The following is a 16,294-nucleotide window of genomic DNA, read 5'->3' on the forward strand; positions in this document are numbered from 1 at the left end:
GTAAGAAATGTGTCCATCAAACTATCCTCTTGTCATCCTGCCTCCAGAGCTCAGCTGTGATGGAGACAAGAGTACTTCTCTGCCTTTAGTGCCTTGAGGACATGCACATGTTCTGTACAGGAAAATTCTAAAGATAATTCTAGGGCCAGGTGATCCTATTGAAAGAAACAGATTCAGAGATCTGATGATAATATTGTTGATGGTATTCATAAGTAAGAATCATTAATATCAATTAATAGTTTTTTGTCTATGTTTCACTATCTATTTCATGTTCAGAAATTATTTGTCTTCACTTTTTGTAGCGGTTTTGCTTGAAATACAGGTTTGGTTTTTTTCTATTTTCCAGGATAAAAATATTGGTCAAATGCATGTTCATGTAAAAACTTAATAAAATTAGTTTTCTGTTGATTTTGAGATTTACCTCCTGTTTTCTAGGGATATAGTTCTCAAATTACTTCAGTATGAAGCATCAACTAATGTAGCAGATAATAAAGGTTACTTTCCTATTCACTTGGCTGCTTGGAGAGGAGATGTAGATATTGTGAAGATTCTCATCCATCATGGACCATCACACTCCAGAGTGAATGAACAGGTGAAGTGATAAAAAATATTTGTGTATCATCAGAAAAAAAAATCCAGCACATATTCTATGGGTTTGACCAATTTATAGACAAGTTTAAAAAAGTCTGTTTTCCATTGTTTGAGTAATTTCTTCTCCAAGATTGATAAAATCTTCCATTATAAGCATACCAGATACCTTTCTTCTGAATAGGCACTGACTTAAAGAATATTAGATTTTAAAAGTATGCAAAAACCTTCTGTTTGCTTTGGAAAAATCACATGAAGACATACTCTAACTTTGCATCTTTTTTTGTATGATTGTAAATTTGTAGTTTTCTACTCTGAGATACTAAGTTCCTGAAAATCTTTGAGATAAAATTAATATCCTTGGTATATTTTAAGAGTACTGTAAATAATCAGATATGCAGAGGTAAATATCAAACCAGATGGGCTGCATGGATGCACATGCAGTGGAAAGGATAGATAAAAAGAAAGACCAAGAGAAGATTATTGAGAGTATTACAGTGTGTAAGGGCAGTATAAGCATGTTGCATTCTGCTGTCAAACATATGATACACCTTCTGTTTTTATTCTGTGTATTCTTCCATGGTCCATTCATAGGAATAGTACTTAGAAATAGAAAGAAGCTGATTAAAATTTGACACCATCTAGGCTGAGCTGCTTAAGAGCTGGAAGTAGGCTGTGAAATGCAGACAGTAACCATTAAACAATTGCATTTGCCAGAGTAGTGTCTTGGTTTGGAAAGACAGGAGTCTGCTAAGGAAGGCAGGAGCCTCCCCTGAAATGGAGAATGTAAACCCTCCCCACCCCTCCGAATTACTATAAATTTTAAATTAAGGGGCTCTCAGGCAAAAAATATGGGAGCAGGAAATAACAGTTCTTTAATAGGGAAAGGAAAAAAATAAAAGGATAAAATAGACAACGCAGTACACTAAAACAGCACTGACAGAGTCAGAACTCAACCTGACACCTTGTGGGGTGTTGGTGGCAGTCCAATTGGAAATGTGGCTGCAGTCTTTCTGGAGTGTCAAGTGTGGTTCTGTTGGAGCAGGGGGTCCTGTAGAGAAGGATGTATTCTTCCTCTGAAGATCCAGTGGAAGACAGCTGCTGTTTCTCTGGGGAATCCCATGGAGAAAGCCATGCCAGAGTCTCAAAATCTTCTGGATTATATCTGGGTAGCAATGCTTGGCTCCCCCCTCTGGGTGGAGCATCTCACAATGGGATGTTGTAGTTCTCATCAGTCATGCAGTGGCATTCAATAGTCTGTTATCAGCAATTTCCTCTCCTGAAGAAGGTGTGATTGTGGTCACTCAGAGAGAGATAAGGCAAACTGCCCACTTGACAAAGGTAATCTGCCATACAGATGGTAATGGAAAACAACTTGCATTGCAATCTTCAACAGGTAGTCAGAGACTTGGAATGTGAAGGTGGGAGTCAGCTCCTAATTCAGATCTAAACTATAATTGCCTGCATTGCCTGCACGGTCACCTTTTGGTTCCACAGAGGTCTGGGCTGTGTAATCACAGGAGCCAACAAGGCTATCCAGATGACTAAAAGAGGGATTTGTGTCCAAACACAGAAATGCAGGATCTTCTGAGACCCTGCAGTAACTGAGACATCTGCATGGGCCTGAGAGTGTGACAGAGGGTGCTCAGAATTTTCAGGTCCTTGTAGAGAGAGTGGTGAAGTCCAGGTATGGTCCCACCTGGCACCCCACAGCACCTCAAATGGCAAAGTGCAATCTTACATATTAATTGTTCTTTCAGTGCCTACAGTAGTGTGGCCAGAAGGCAAACAGTGAGAAGATAAGAAATGGGAGACCTAGATTACAAACACTCCAAACACCATGCTTTGAGTAATCTATTTGATATCTGAGGTTATACACCTAGCCATTGGAATCCATACAATAACTAAGATATGAATATCAAGTATTAGTGCAGGAAATATAGGAAAGTAAAGTAATAAAATATGTCCATGTGGCAGTCTTCTGGGATATCCTGTAATACTCTGGCATATTCAAGAAAAAAATAATACTCAAAATTTGTCATTTTGTGATTTCAATTTCAGATTAACATAATTCTCCAACTTTCTCATTCTCATCAGTTGTTTTATGTAGGATGAAACTAGTTGAACTGTAGGATTAGCTTTTGTCAAGGAGAGGTATTTTCAGTTTTATTTATGCAACAAAACAAAAAGCAACTATTGAATCGCGTGTCACGCATTTGCTTGAAGACATTACGTATGTTCTCCTGACAGAATACTGGAAACTGTGTAGGAGCTTCCAAGAGGCTGAGAGCCAAAAAGATATTTCAGTAAGATCAGAAAGAGAAATGTAAATTCAAACCTACTTCTCCCCAATCCCACATATATGCTCAGACTTTAAGAATATTGTCAGACTTGATTAGGTGTGCTGTATCTGCTTTGATCACTGGAGCAAATAAGCAGGGATGCAGCTGATACTTCTAAACACCACTGACTCAAAAAAGGTCCTTCTGTTTATGTGTTTAACCCAAAAACCTTACAATAGAAAATGTGTGAGCAATCCTCACAAGAAATGTTGCATCTTAAGTCTTTTAAGGGCATCTTGATCACATCAAACTTTGAAGTTAAACTCACATATACAGAGTTTTTCTGACCTTGTAAATTCCTTAATGTTCCACTCTAGGCAATGGCCAAGTTTAGCGTGTGGACTACTTTGCTGGCACCTACTTCCCTCTGCTAATGATCACTGTGTGCAGGAGAATATCCTCTGTATCCCAGAAAGAGGGAATGTGGTGTTGTTACAGAGCCACCTCCACCCACATATCCTCAAATAACACCTGAGGCATCCTCACCCTAACACCTGTTGTGCTTTCCCGTGAGCCTGTAGGATTCTGAGGCCTTTGCTTATTTGCAGATAGGCTCTGTAAGGCAGGTGTCTCCTCAACGATCTATTAACTTCTCTCTCTGAAGCTGTGGCTTCTAAGAAATCCTGGACTACTTTTCTTTCCTTTTTCTTCTGAGAGCTGGAGATGAGGACAGCCATATTTCATAACAATTTTTGACCTCAGCAAATAGTGCACTCAAGCCAGACTATTTTTTTCCTCTGCTTTTTTTTGGTAGTGGTGTTTTTTTTTTTCCAAGAATCACATTAAGATGTAATTGTTTGCATTTTAAGAAAATTTCATTCATGATTTAAAAAATTATTGCAACTAATTTGTAACATGTTTTTGTTTTCATCTATCTGATTGAAATTGTGTGAAAGAAATGCTTCTAAAAACTTATGGGAAAGCAGTTGGATGACTGAACAAAGAAATAAATGACAAGCTCGTGATGCATAAATTTATATTAGATGAAATAATTTTATTTGGTATATTGTAAATTGATGAAACTGCATTCTACACTTTGAAAATGCAGTTAAGTAGCATCATATGCAACCATATCCAGCATCTAAAGCTCTGAATGCCCCCTGCTGTTCCTATTACATAAAATTGGAACAAACAGTAAAGAGACAAACAGCTGAATGACAATTATATTATGGGGGTAGTGGAATGTAGCCTGGCAGCTCTACACACAGAGAATGGTTAGAGCATAACAATTATGTATGAAGAATTCTATCACTGTTTCATGTAGGAGTCTTAGTTGACAGGCATGGTGTATGTTTTAAATCACAAAATATGGTGACATTGCAAAAATGTAGGGTTTAACTTCATTGAGGATTTAAAATTACGTAAACTATAAACTGAATTAAAACAGTATGAGATTAAGATTTGTTAATTGATAATAAAACAAAAGTGTGTGCTGTTAACAGTCAAACTATTTATAATTTATTTCTGCAAAACAGATCTGGATAGCTAAAATATTTATTGTGGCAACTTTCATCATAAAATTGCACAATTGATAACAAATCCTAATTTAAGAAAAAATGTTTAATAACAGCCACATACAGGTCAATATGCAGTGCTTGGTTTTTTCAGGAAAAAATCCCTGATATTATTCAGGGATAAATATAAATATATCCTATTAAATATATAAATTTCTTATTAAATATGAATAAAATATATTCCAATTATATATATACGGAGTATGAGTTGTGAAAAATTTACAGGAAAAAATGTGAACACTTGGGAAATTTTTATGGATTTAGTGTGCTGTAGAATTTGCTTTTGCATCAAATTGTAATTGCCACAAAACCCACCAACATTTCTTTAAAAACACTCAACAATTCTTCTGGAATATGAAGAGAGTCCAGGATGCATTCATATGATGTAAACACCTAAATTTTAACATATTTGCGAAGTTCTCCAAATCATCCAAATGAAACATGGACTTCTCTCAGTGATACCTCATGGATTTCCAGAAGTTCAGTTCAGTTCCAAAATAGCCTGCAAACCCAATACTTTTCAAATTCTGCATTTGGTTTTACCCCTCAATTAATTTGATACTAGTATATGAATTTCAGTGTTTCCCTTCCAGCTCTTACTATATTTTTTTAGAAGGGAAAAAAAGTGCACACACAATCTTTCTGATTTAAGCCAATTGCAACAATAAATTGGGAAAAAATGTTTTTAAAAGTAGTCAACCATATTACATTACTTTTTTACATAAGTAAAAGTGAATTTCAATGGGGAGTCAGTAGATTTGATTTAAATTCACTCTGAGTAACTTGCAGACAAACTTCCTTTATTTTTTCAGAATAATTAACTTCTTGGTGGAACTTCTCAGGAAACTGTCTTCCTGATTTAATACAGAAACTAAGACCATCCTGAGGTCATTCCGTTCTCTGTCTTGCATATATTCTTTCACTCCTTTTTTCTCTATTTATTTAGTTATGAAAGCCATATTTTTGTATTGTTTTTTTCTTCTAGTTGACTACTTTTGAGTATATTCAGCATATATAGATAGGTGTTTCCAGAATGTCCCACCAGAATCTCCCATTGTTACCTCCTTCTTTAATTTCAACTTAAATTCTCATTTCACAACCGAGGAAAAAGCAAAAAGCTTTTAATAACAAATGTTTTGTTCATTTAGTTTACTTTGGGATTATGTGACAAAAATGGCTCAGTGATTTAGGAAGTCTCCTTTTTCAACTCCTTTTTGATAAAAAAAGGAGTTGAGCATCCTTTGGAAAGGTGTGTTAAATCAGTACTTGGGTTATCATTGCTGATACAGTATTTGCATGGACTTTAGGAGATTTAAAACTTGCTTGGCAAAGAAAAAAAGGACTTCACAACTATACAATAAATGTCCTGATTTTACCCACAGTTTAATAGTGGCTTCACAAGGGCCTCTATAATATTCATGATAGCCATTCATTCTCTTGATACTTCCTGTACTTCACTATCAGACTGCCAAGCTACAATAACTGTCTCTGTAATGTATTTGCTAATCTGCTCTCTAATTAATAGACCTCAAGATATATTGTACATTTTGCAGTGGCACACCTCCCTAGCAGCTGAATGATGTAGCACAGCCTGCAGATTCTGAGGAGGTGCAGGGGGCACTGAAGGCAGAGTTGAGTTTGCAGCCACACCAGCCTGAGTTCTGGCTGTATGTGGAAGAGAAGAGATTCAGAGAAAGGCTACAAAAGGTCAGGATCTTGCCCACAAAATAACACTTGTAACAAATAATGAAGAAAATTTAAAAAAGGTTTAAAGCTGACTCATAGAATGCTTTCCTTATTTCTGAACAAGGTCCTTTGCACTGTAGGAGTAACTACTTGACAAAAATATTATTATTCGCGAATGTTGGCCTCTGTTTTTAAAATACTGTGTTTGCGTAATATTGGTCTACTCTATTTACCTTACATTTTGTATGTCTTTTCTTGGTTCTTATTTCTCAATCTTTCTTTTAGAACCGTTGAGGTGTAGAATCTATCTTGTAGTTGCTAACATATCATGAAGTATCCAAAATTGCTGGAAGGATTCTAGTCTTTTTCTTCAGCACTAGATGTATTATTTACCCCTTGGGTATCAAATTTGAGGCTCTAATTACAGAATGGTAATTTGCTTGCAGGTATTTTTTAGCAGATCACCTGCTCATTGCAATGACTGTTAACACATAAACTTTCTGTGCTCCAGAAACAATTGTTTATGCTTGGAACTGAAAATACAGGCAAGAGCACTAAATTGTTGCCAATTTCTTGAAGAGTTTTTTTGCATTTTTAAAATATTGCTTCAAAATACTATGTGACTTTAGGGATATGAAGGCAAACTACCTTAAAATCAATAGTCTCCTCTCCTTTCTTCTCCATTCTAACCTGATTTATATAAGTAGTACTAAATTGTCAAAGTAGATAAATTTAGAGGGCAGTTAAGCAAGTCTTAATTTACTCTTTGAAGGTTAAAAATAATTTTGTTCTCTACCTGAATTGAAGCTATTAATTTACATTTTGGAGAAGGTGGAATGTTTTGCTATCAAGTTTTAATTAGGTAGTACCTCTCAGCTCTGATAACACAGTATGTACAATTCTTGTTATGAGGGCATATATGAAGGTAATTTAATTATCATGTTTGCCCAGGCTGCATTCTTTTGCTTTATTTCAGTGATATGTAGCTCTTTCTAATTTTTTATCAGTTCAATTGGTCATGAACTGAAATGTAGCATTTATTTGGCAAATACAAACCATATAAAAGTGTTCAACAATATATATCTGAAAATTATAACATTTTGTTACTTTGCTTTTCTGCATCAGGCTAGTTTAAAATGTACCTTTTCTTTTCAATGTCTTTGTGTGAAAATTCATCTGGATATTCTTTATCCAGAGGGAGCAAATTCCAGTTTGCTGCTCAGCAGCAGCGACTTGTACTGTTTGATATCTATGTGTCTGCATCTGTCTATCACATTTTGAGAAAAGCAAATAGCATAGCAAATTAAATTTTTGTTTCTTTGGAAATCAGAATACTCTTAAGCTACAATATTAGCATAGTTGGCACAAGATTTGAAGTAGTTCAATTAGTACTTCCATAAGTTCTTCAAAAAACTCTCAGATGATTTTGGACAGATATTTAATTGTAAGCATGTATTTTGTTATTTACCTCCTAGAATGCCAATATAGTTAGATGTATAGTTATTACACAACTTCTTGTGTAGCTATGTCCATCGGACATATAAATACAGTAACTGTAGGCAAAAATTACCATGATTGTCCATTTTGTGTGCAACTATCTGATGTTCATACTTAATTGTACACAAAATCAGGCTGCAGTTACCTGTTCATCTAGCAGTCTATGAAATATTGAAAAATTTAAAAATTAATTTTAATAAACTGTGCTTGTGGTTTGTGGGCATACAATTGTACATAAAAAATTACTTTGCTGGGTCCTATTTGAAGATTTATTAAAGTCACTAGAGCACAAAAAGCTTATTTCAGGTAGTTGGTAGAACGTTGCAGAAGTGTAGTATTGTGACAGTATATATATTTTAATATGAATTTCTGGTCTGTGCAATAAAGAAAGCCGACATGGTGGTCTGAATGATGCACAATGATTTAAATACTTACTAGGCATCAAGCCGTGTCTGCCAGTGGAAGCTTCTCCACCTGGATCTTCTCTAGCCTCTATGTTGCAGTTTAGCAGGAAACATACTCTAGTCTCAGATCTTGTGTAGTGTTGCAGACACCCATGAGTTTGACTGCAACATTGGTTTATCTGAATGTATTGATCTGTCTCTTCTGTTTCCCAAGTTCATCTGAGTCGTCTTAGATTGCAAGAGATGAAAATGACAGTCATGTTTTAAAACCACAAACCCAAGAGTTGAGTTTTTGGTTACAGAATTAGAAACATCATTACCAAAAATACTCCTTTCTAGTTTTTACTGTACAACATGAATATTCTTATCTTAGCTGGCTTTTGAGTAAGAGCCCAAAGCCTAATTTCTCTGAATCTCTGATTCTTCCTGTCTTTTAAAAGGCAATTGTCATTTTCTGTTTTCAGTTCTCTGTCCCCTGAACTTTCTTCAGCTCTCTCCTTGAAGAATAGAACTATGGATTCAAATTTGCCACTTTTTCTTCGTTTAGAGTGATATCTCTAACTTTCTTTTGCATCTTTTCTGAATTTACATGAATCTTAAATTTTTTATATAGCTTATTGATTTTGTTCTTTTACAATATTCCTAAACCGTCACAGCATTTTAGAAATAATTTATCAGAAGAAGCAGTCAATGTATATACTTCTAAAATTTAGAGCATCTAGAGTATTTTAAAGCTTTGTAAATTCTGCATATGATGTATTAATAATATGGATGACATATAGAATTCAGAGAGCTCAATAAACTATTTCCTTTGTCTTTTCCTGAAGTTGTCTTTTTGGTGTTGCAAGTATACAGACAGAATTGGAAGGAAACAATTACAAAATATAATGCTTATTCTCAATATTTATTCTTAAGTTTGAGTAATATTTCGAGAAACACTTGGAGGACATTGCTTTATGGAGCAAAAACCTGTTCACATGCATATTTGTGAGCATATGCCTACTCAAATGCCATAAAACACATAGATACCTCTCTCTGGAGTCCTGAGAAGACCAAATGCTTAAAGGATTTGTAAATATTTGTATAGGTGCTGTTTTGTCTTCTTCAGAGTTTTAATTGTTGTCTGAATAGTAACTTTTTATAGTGATACATGAAACTAACTTTGTGCCTGATACATTTGCACTGCAGTTTTGCTCCATAATTCCATTTCTCTAATAATAAACCGCTATGGTATAAAATGAGCAAAATCAAGAAGAGATTGTTCTCTGTCAGAGTATTTTTAAGAGAAGGACTCAATCATAATTTCAGGAACAGTTGAATCAAAGAAGTTTACAGATTTTGGCATATCATGAGCTACAAGGTTTTGAGGGGCATGTTGCTAAAATGGATTGGGAGCAGTGTAGACACATAAGAAGCTCATCTGCTTGAGAGCAGCAAGCTGAAGTATTAATATGTTATTATTAAAATTTCAGTGGAGTAATTTTGAAGCATTTAACATATATTACCATACATTATATTACAAACTCTGCCTCTGTAGTGAGCTCACGGAAGCAATTTATAGAAGCTGAGCATTTCTGTTGTGGATTAAACATGAATATCTGAAGCTTTTGGATTTTTTTAACAGAACAATGAAAATGAAACAGCACTGCATTGTGCAGCTCAGTATGGTCATTCAGAAGTTGTTGCTGTTCTGCTGGAAGAGCTGACAGACCCCACAATAAGAAACAACAAACTGGAAACACCTCTGGATCTGGCAGCACTTTATGGACGTCTGCGCGTTGTGAAAATGATCATCAAAGCCTATCCCAACCTGATGAACTGTAATACAAGAAAACACACTCCTTTGCATCTTGCTGCTCGTAATGGCCACAAAGCTGTCGTGCAGGTGCTTCTGGAGGCTGGAATGGATGTCAGCTGCCAAGTTAGTGTGTAATTCCTCCCTTCCCTTCTTCACCCCCTTCCTTCCTCCCTCCCTTTCCTCCCTTTCCTTCCTTTCCTTCCTTTCCTTCCTTCCCCCTGCATTAGACTATGATTTAAATGAAATTACTTCTTACATTTTCTTCTTTAAGATACACTTGCATTTACTTTATTAGAAATGCTGCAAGGTGATATATAATACAACTCTATTTATTACAACTCAATGTGTTAAAAGGGATAACTCAAGAAAGATACGTATCTTCAAAGCTGAGTGCATATTTTAGTGTTGTCTTGAAACATGTAGATACACAAATCATATCAACTATTCGTGTAGGTGTGTATAAATATATTTTGTACAAGAGTGGCTGCAAAAGGCTGTAAGCTGATTTTCTAGAGCTATGGCCCTTGGTCACAGCAATCTAAAACAGTGTTTCATTGAGAGCTGTAATTATTTCCTGTAAGTATTCCATTCTAAACTCCAGTTACAAAGTAATAACAATTTTTATTTTTGCATTTCTAAACGCTTCTTGTGTAAATCTGTGAGAAAATTCTATAGCAATACACTCTCCCAGCTACTGTCCCAACCTGTCAGCTCTTTGGCACATTGGGTTTTATGCACAGTAAGTTATAAGGATGTTAAAGGGGTAACTTTAAATAAAATAGACGTAGATGGGAAGAGACACAATGTACAGCAGCAGTGAATTTTCTGTTCAATTCTTTGTACTGGAAGGTGTCCAGGCCTTTTAACTACAGAGGACTGGATTCTGTTATGTGTTCTGAAATGTTGCCTCAATCTTATGATTTCTCTTGATTTGATTGATGGCACTGTTTGTTGTAGAGTGGATTTAATCTTCATAAATGGAGTAACTTCCTTGCTGTCTCTCTCTCACTGTATAAAATATGCTTCGATTTAAGGTTGTTTCAGGTTTATATCTATTTTCAGATAAAATAAGCAAGCAACCAAAATTAATTACATTTACTTTAGTGTCACATTCAGACATTCTCTACCACTTAGCAGTAGAGCCTGTTGATAAAACCAGCAAAGTTGTGGGTTCAATCTCTCTATGGGCCATTCACTTGAGAGTTGGACTTGATGATCCTTCTGGGTCACTTCCAACTTAGAAGATTCTGTGAATCTGTGAACAAATCTTGCAAACTTTGTCTAAACTTTAATTAAAATTAATATCTATTTTAAGCTTTAATTAAGGTGCTTTTAATTAAACTCCTTTATTCGCAAAATTCCCTTTTATATGGAAAGATGGGACCTGGATTCCATACACTTTTATTTCTGGATTCTTCCATCAGGGTCTAAGTTTTGAGAAAAAGAATGTGAAGTGGAGAAGAAAAGATAGATTAAAAAAAAAAAACAAATCAACAAAACAAAGCAAATCAGAAAACATTAGTGTATTTTAAGATTAAAAGTGGATATTCTCAAGTGCCTTCCATCGCAAAATGTGGTAAAATTGTTTTACTACTTTCATTACTTCTCTCATATTTTGAGTTAGTGTTGATACTTGTTTCAAACTATTTTAAAGTGAATCACTTTTGTATGATTTGTGAATTTGTCACCCATCAAGCTTTCAATTTAATTTGATTTTGATTTTCTTTACTTACAGAGACTTTTGCAAAGGTTAATATAAGCAGCTCATTTTTTCTATTACTACAGTTTCAGTAATTTAGAAAAGTTTAACGCTACAGCAACATAGAACTTTCAAATGCATATTTCTGAATGTATGATTTCTCTTTTATCTCTAGCAAAAGAATGAGGAAAAATTTAGAAAGAAACTGGTGCCTGAATTGATATTTAAGAAATAGAATAATTGAAGGAAAATAGTCTCTGTCATGGCAACTTACAAACTGATGGTTACATGAGGGCAAAATATTACACAATGCTTTTATGAAATGTGTTCTTCCTCTTATGTAATCTAGATAATTTTAGCACTACTGCGAATTCTCCTAAGCCATTTTTATCTATAGTTATACTAAAAATTTTTCACTAGACTTTAAAAAATGCAGTGCCTGGAATCTTTTAAGAAATGGAAGATTCTTTTAGTAATGGTGATCTCTCTGACATCTCCACTAAAATTATAGGGCTTACTCGTATGTGTTTTTCTTTATTCTAATTGCTTTTAAGTGATTTATATTCTTAGATTTTTTTCTGTAGTTATTCAGAGGCAGAGATTTTTTTTTTTTTCACTAGGCTATCTTGTTTCTTAGAGGTTTTGTCCCAGTTGCCATAAGGAAATATAATTTATTTTCTTGCTGGTACACAGATTCTCTATCAATATGTTCCTTTTCATTCAGCAACTTAACATATTGGTAATTTGGCTTATTAACTTATTACTTCTATAGCCTCTGAAAAATTCTGTTGATGATTACTGGCAGCTTAAGGTGAGGAGAGCAAAAAATATCAGCTTGTCACTTAAAGCTATTTTGTTATGAATTAAATTGATCTGCATCACTGTTTGGGAAAGAACAATTTACAAAGTAAAACCTTATGTGGTAAACAACAACTTTGCACACATTTAAACATGTTAAATAAATTCAGTTTATCACCACAGAGACCTCTCAGAATATTTAGAGATGATAATAGGAGTAGCCTGTCTTGTATCACTCTGTAGTTGTAAAGATGTATTTATTTAAATGGGAGGTTTACTTTAGCCATCTTATCTTTCTCTGTTTTACTCCTTCAGCACTTTTAATCACAGCAAAAATTTGGACTAATGAAAGAGAGCATTTATTTTATTTAATTAATCACACATTTTATTAATTTCCCAGGTCTATCCACTATCCTTCAATCTGGAATTATTTAGGAGTGGGCAATACAAATCTGCTTCATCTCTTTATGCTTTGGAGTTTTCATTTAAATTGAAACATATGAAAAATATACATGTTTTGGTTGAGTCAGAGACTTTGGACCTTCAGTAAATTAATACACTGCACAGTTCAGTATGTTTCATGTAAACAGTAGTTTAATAATTATAAATACCCTAAAATACTGGCCTCTTCTATTTATCCAACTTTCATTTATCCCTATTTGCCTTCCCTGTCTGTTCCAATAATGATGGCAATTTCCACTGCTTATCCCTGGTATTTCTGCCAAAAGCTGTGCCCCCTCCTTTTTGCTCTCACTGTCTATGAAGGATATTCTGTGAATCAATTTGCAAAGCTACCTTCTGTCCTTCAGATTCTGTCTGAAATCCATGTCAGAACTATAGCAAACTGCCTATGAATAAGGACTAGACAAGTGACCTAATTACAAGCTCTTGCATATTTACATGATTAAAAGAAAATATGTAATTATTAAAATCCTTGATGCTTCTCTGTGAGCCTACAAATTGTACTCCAAGTTGACCTGGGTATTTTGGTGTGCTGTTGACAATGTCCTCCTGTCCTAGCTTGATCTATGTGTCCAGTTGACCTGTATTTAGTAGTAAGCAGGGGCAGGTACTGTTTTATTATGTTTAGCACAATTTGTGCTCTAGTTCTCTGTATTCCATATACAGAAAACTATGCCAGTGTCAATATATTATCCATTGGAGCAAACTCAAGTAGACTTTAGCTCACTTTGTTCATGAAAAATTGCCAGCAGTTTCTGTATTAAGTATCACTGGGAAAGACTTTCCAAATAGAATGGTAGTGTTTACTTTGCCAGGAAAATATGATCCAAGGCAATGAAAGATTCAGGAAGTAAAGCAGTGAAAATTGTCTATAAATCTTAAGCTCACTTGCTATAGTATAGACAAAAAGAATACATTGGTGCACAAGCACTCTGTTATAAGTGAAAAAGAGCTACCTAAAAGTTCTAGGACATCTTAATATATAGAAATTACTTGCAACTATATTTTTTAATCCTTGTGATTTATGTAAATGCCTAATGCACAAGAATAAAACATTCTGAACTTACTTCTACCTTCAAGTAGTAGGCCACATGTACATCTAAAAGAGAGATGCATCTACTTAGCCAGTCTGAATTTCTCTTGGCCCTGTTCATCCTGAGTTTTAGCATTCCCTCTAAGTTAAAGCAGAATTTTGTAACTGTCTGGTAACAAGGGCATTTCTGCCTTCTGGGTAGTTTTTGGATTGAGAGATCTGATTCACTTGTTAGTTATTCACCATTACCATGAAGTCCTGCCTAGGGCTTTTAAGATTTGTGTCAGAATTCATCTCCATGACATCTTATGCAGGATTACACGCCTGCATCTTTCAAGTGTGCTTTCAATCTCCATATTCTCAGATTGGTTTTAGTTCAGTTTCATGGTAGTATTTTCCCCCTTGTTCAGAAATCACCTTTGCAGTGTACAGATCCTTGCACTGTTTATGTGGTGTGTGTTTTAAATTCCTCTTTTGAAGAAATTGTTCATAATATGTACCTCATTTCCGGGACATGACATTCATTACTATTGTCTGAGAGCTCAGAGTTATAAAGCACAGATTGCTGTAGAATTCAGGGCAGTGTGGAATGTCTATAAAGCATTTTAGGATCATGTTCTGATATGACAGGAAATATTATGGTAGAATAGACTAAGAAGCAAGAAAGTATGTATGGAAAAAAAATGGCACTTAAATTTGGATTCCTCTTCCAACTCTATGAATTACATGTGTAAAGGTGGTTTAAGTTCCTGTACTCCCTTTATGCTTAGCAGAACTATAGGTTCTTAGGTTGCCCCCAGCTAATTTGTTTGCCTTACACATCTACAGGAAGTTCCTCTTTTCCTGTTAGTTTTAATTCAATTTCTTACAAGATGTTTTCATCAAGGAAAATATTGCTTACCTTTCCTCCAGTGGGGAATTTTGATGAACAGAAAGACTGCTGCCCATGCCAATTATCATATCAGGATCCTTTTCATCCTTTAACTGGGTAATCAGAGGATAAATCCTCTTCCTCGTCCTCAAAGCTGTTGATTTAGTATGCCAGAACATTGACCTTTCTCAGTCTTAGATCATGGTACAGTTGTCACTAATGTAGTCCATTTTTTCCATTAAACAAGGATCCTTATTAGTACAGAATGATATCTTTGATTTTAGTCAAGGTGCAACTGGTTTTCATCTTTGTGTTTCAATCTTTTAGAAATAAAATTTAGTGCCCTGGCTTCCTCTAACAATTGAACCTCTGTGGATTTTATTGTTTATGTGTACATCACTAATTCTTCTCCTTGACAGAATCAGAGCTTGTTTGAGGTTGGAAGGGAACTATGGAAGTCATCAGGTCCAACTCCCCCTTTGAAGCAGAATCCCATAGAATAGGTTGCCCAGGATCATGTCCAGACAAGCTTTGAACTGAATTATCTTCAAGAACTGAGACCCTACAACTTTGCTTGACAACCTGTACCAGAGCTCAGTTCCCTGCAAAGAAAAAAAAATTCATATGTTCAAAGAGAACCTACTGTGTTTCAGTTTTCCCTCATTATTTCTTCTGTCACTGGACATGACTAAGCCTTGCTTAGACTTCTTTCCTCTTTATACTCTCCCTTCAGATATTTGTACACATTGATGAAATCCACTATAAGCCTTCATTTGTCTAGGCTCAACTGTCCCAGTTCTCTCTGCCTTTTTTCATAGAAGAGATGCTCCAATTTCTTAACAATTTGGGTCTCTCTCTAGTAGCTCCATCTCCATCTTGTGCTGGGGAGCCCAGAACTGAACTGGTGTGGACCCCCAGTAGTGAGCAGAAGAGGAGCCACCTCCCTTGACCTGCTGTTAATGCTCCTCCTCGATGACAGAGAACTCTATTTTAATAGTACCAGATCCACCTAATAGTCATGCCAGTAAGTGACCAATCCAAAGGAAATGCAATATGACACCAAGAGGATAATAGGCTTTTTTCAGAATTGCTGATGTCAAGCCTCTTTCAGTAATCAGAACTTTAACTATCAGTGACTTTTCTGAGAACTTTTCTCATTCCCAGAAATGTCTGAGCTGCACATTAATCTCTGTGTGTACCTCTGTGGTTGCACTGTCGTTGCAGAGTTACCCATTTTGAAGTCAATTGCACTAACTGGAACTATCCTGAAGATATTGTTTGAGTAAAGGACTCTGAAACCATCTCTAAGTAAATCTCCATATTTAGTCTTCTTGTTCCAGATAAACCTGGGAATGTCCAACTGGATTGCTTCTGAAAATGGAAATATTAGAAGTTGTTTTGAGATATGTGTTTCGTATGTATATTCTCTTACTGACTTCCTTCTCCTCTCTTTTATACTGTTAGTGTAAATGGTGTGCAGGATGTGGATGTCATTGGGCATGCTCCACTTTTACCTCCATGTACCAAGCAGTAGTAGGACATATGTACACTTACAGTGTACTCACATCCTATCTCAGGATCTCTGTTTACTTCTAAATATCC

At 35.3% G+C, this 16,294-nt stretch overlaps 1 protein-coding gene across 8 annotated transcripts in view; it reads left to right on the top strand.

The window, feature by feature from the left end:
• Window positions 1–16,294, top strand: part of ANKS1B (ankyrin repeat and sterile alpha motif domain containing 1B) — a 408,202-nt gene that overhangs the window by 48,904 nt on the left and 343,004 nt on the right. For all 8 annotated transcript variants that reach the window (XM_058022133.1, XM_058022128.1, XM_058022125.1 and 5 more), the window contains exons 3-4: window positions 436–592; window positions 9,656–9,952. In XM_058022133.1, the coding sequence (XP_057878116.1) occupies window positions 436–592; window positions 9,656–9,952 (454 nt within the window). The remainder of the gene's footprint in view (window positions 1–435; window positions 593–9,655; window positions 9,953–16,294) is intronic.

The sequence above is a fragment of the Melospiza georgiana genome, chromosome 4 (genome assembly GCF_028018845.1).
Source record: "Melospiza georgiana isolate bMelGeo1 chromosome 4, bMelGeo1.pri, whole genome shotgun sequence".
NCBI classification, from domain to species: domain Eukaryota; kingdom Metazoa; phylum Chordata; class Aves; order Passeriformes; family Passerellidae; genus Melospiza; species Melospiza georgiana.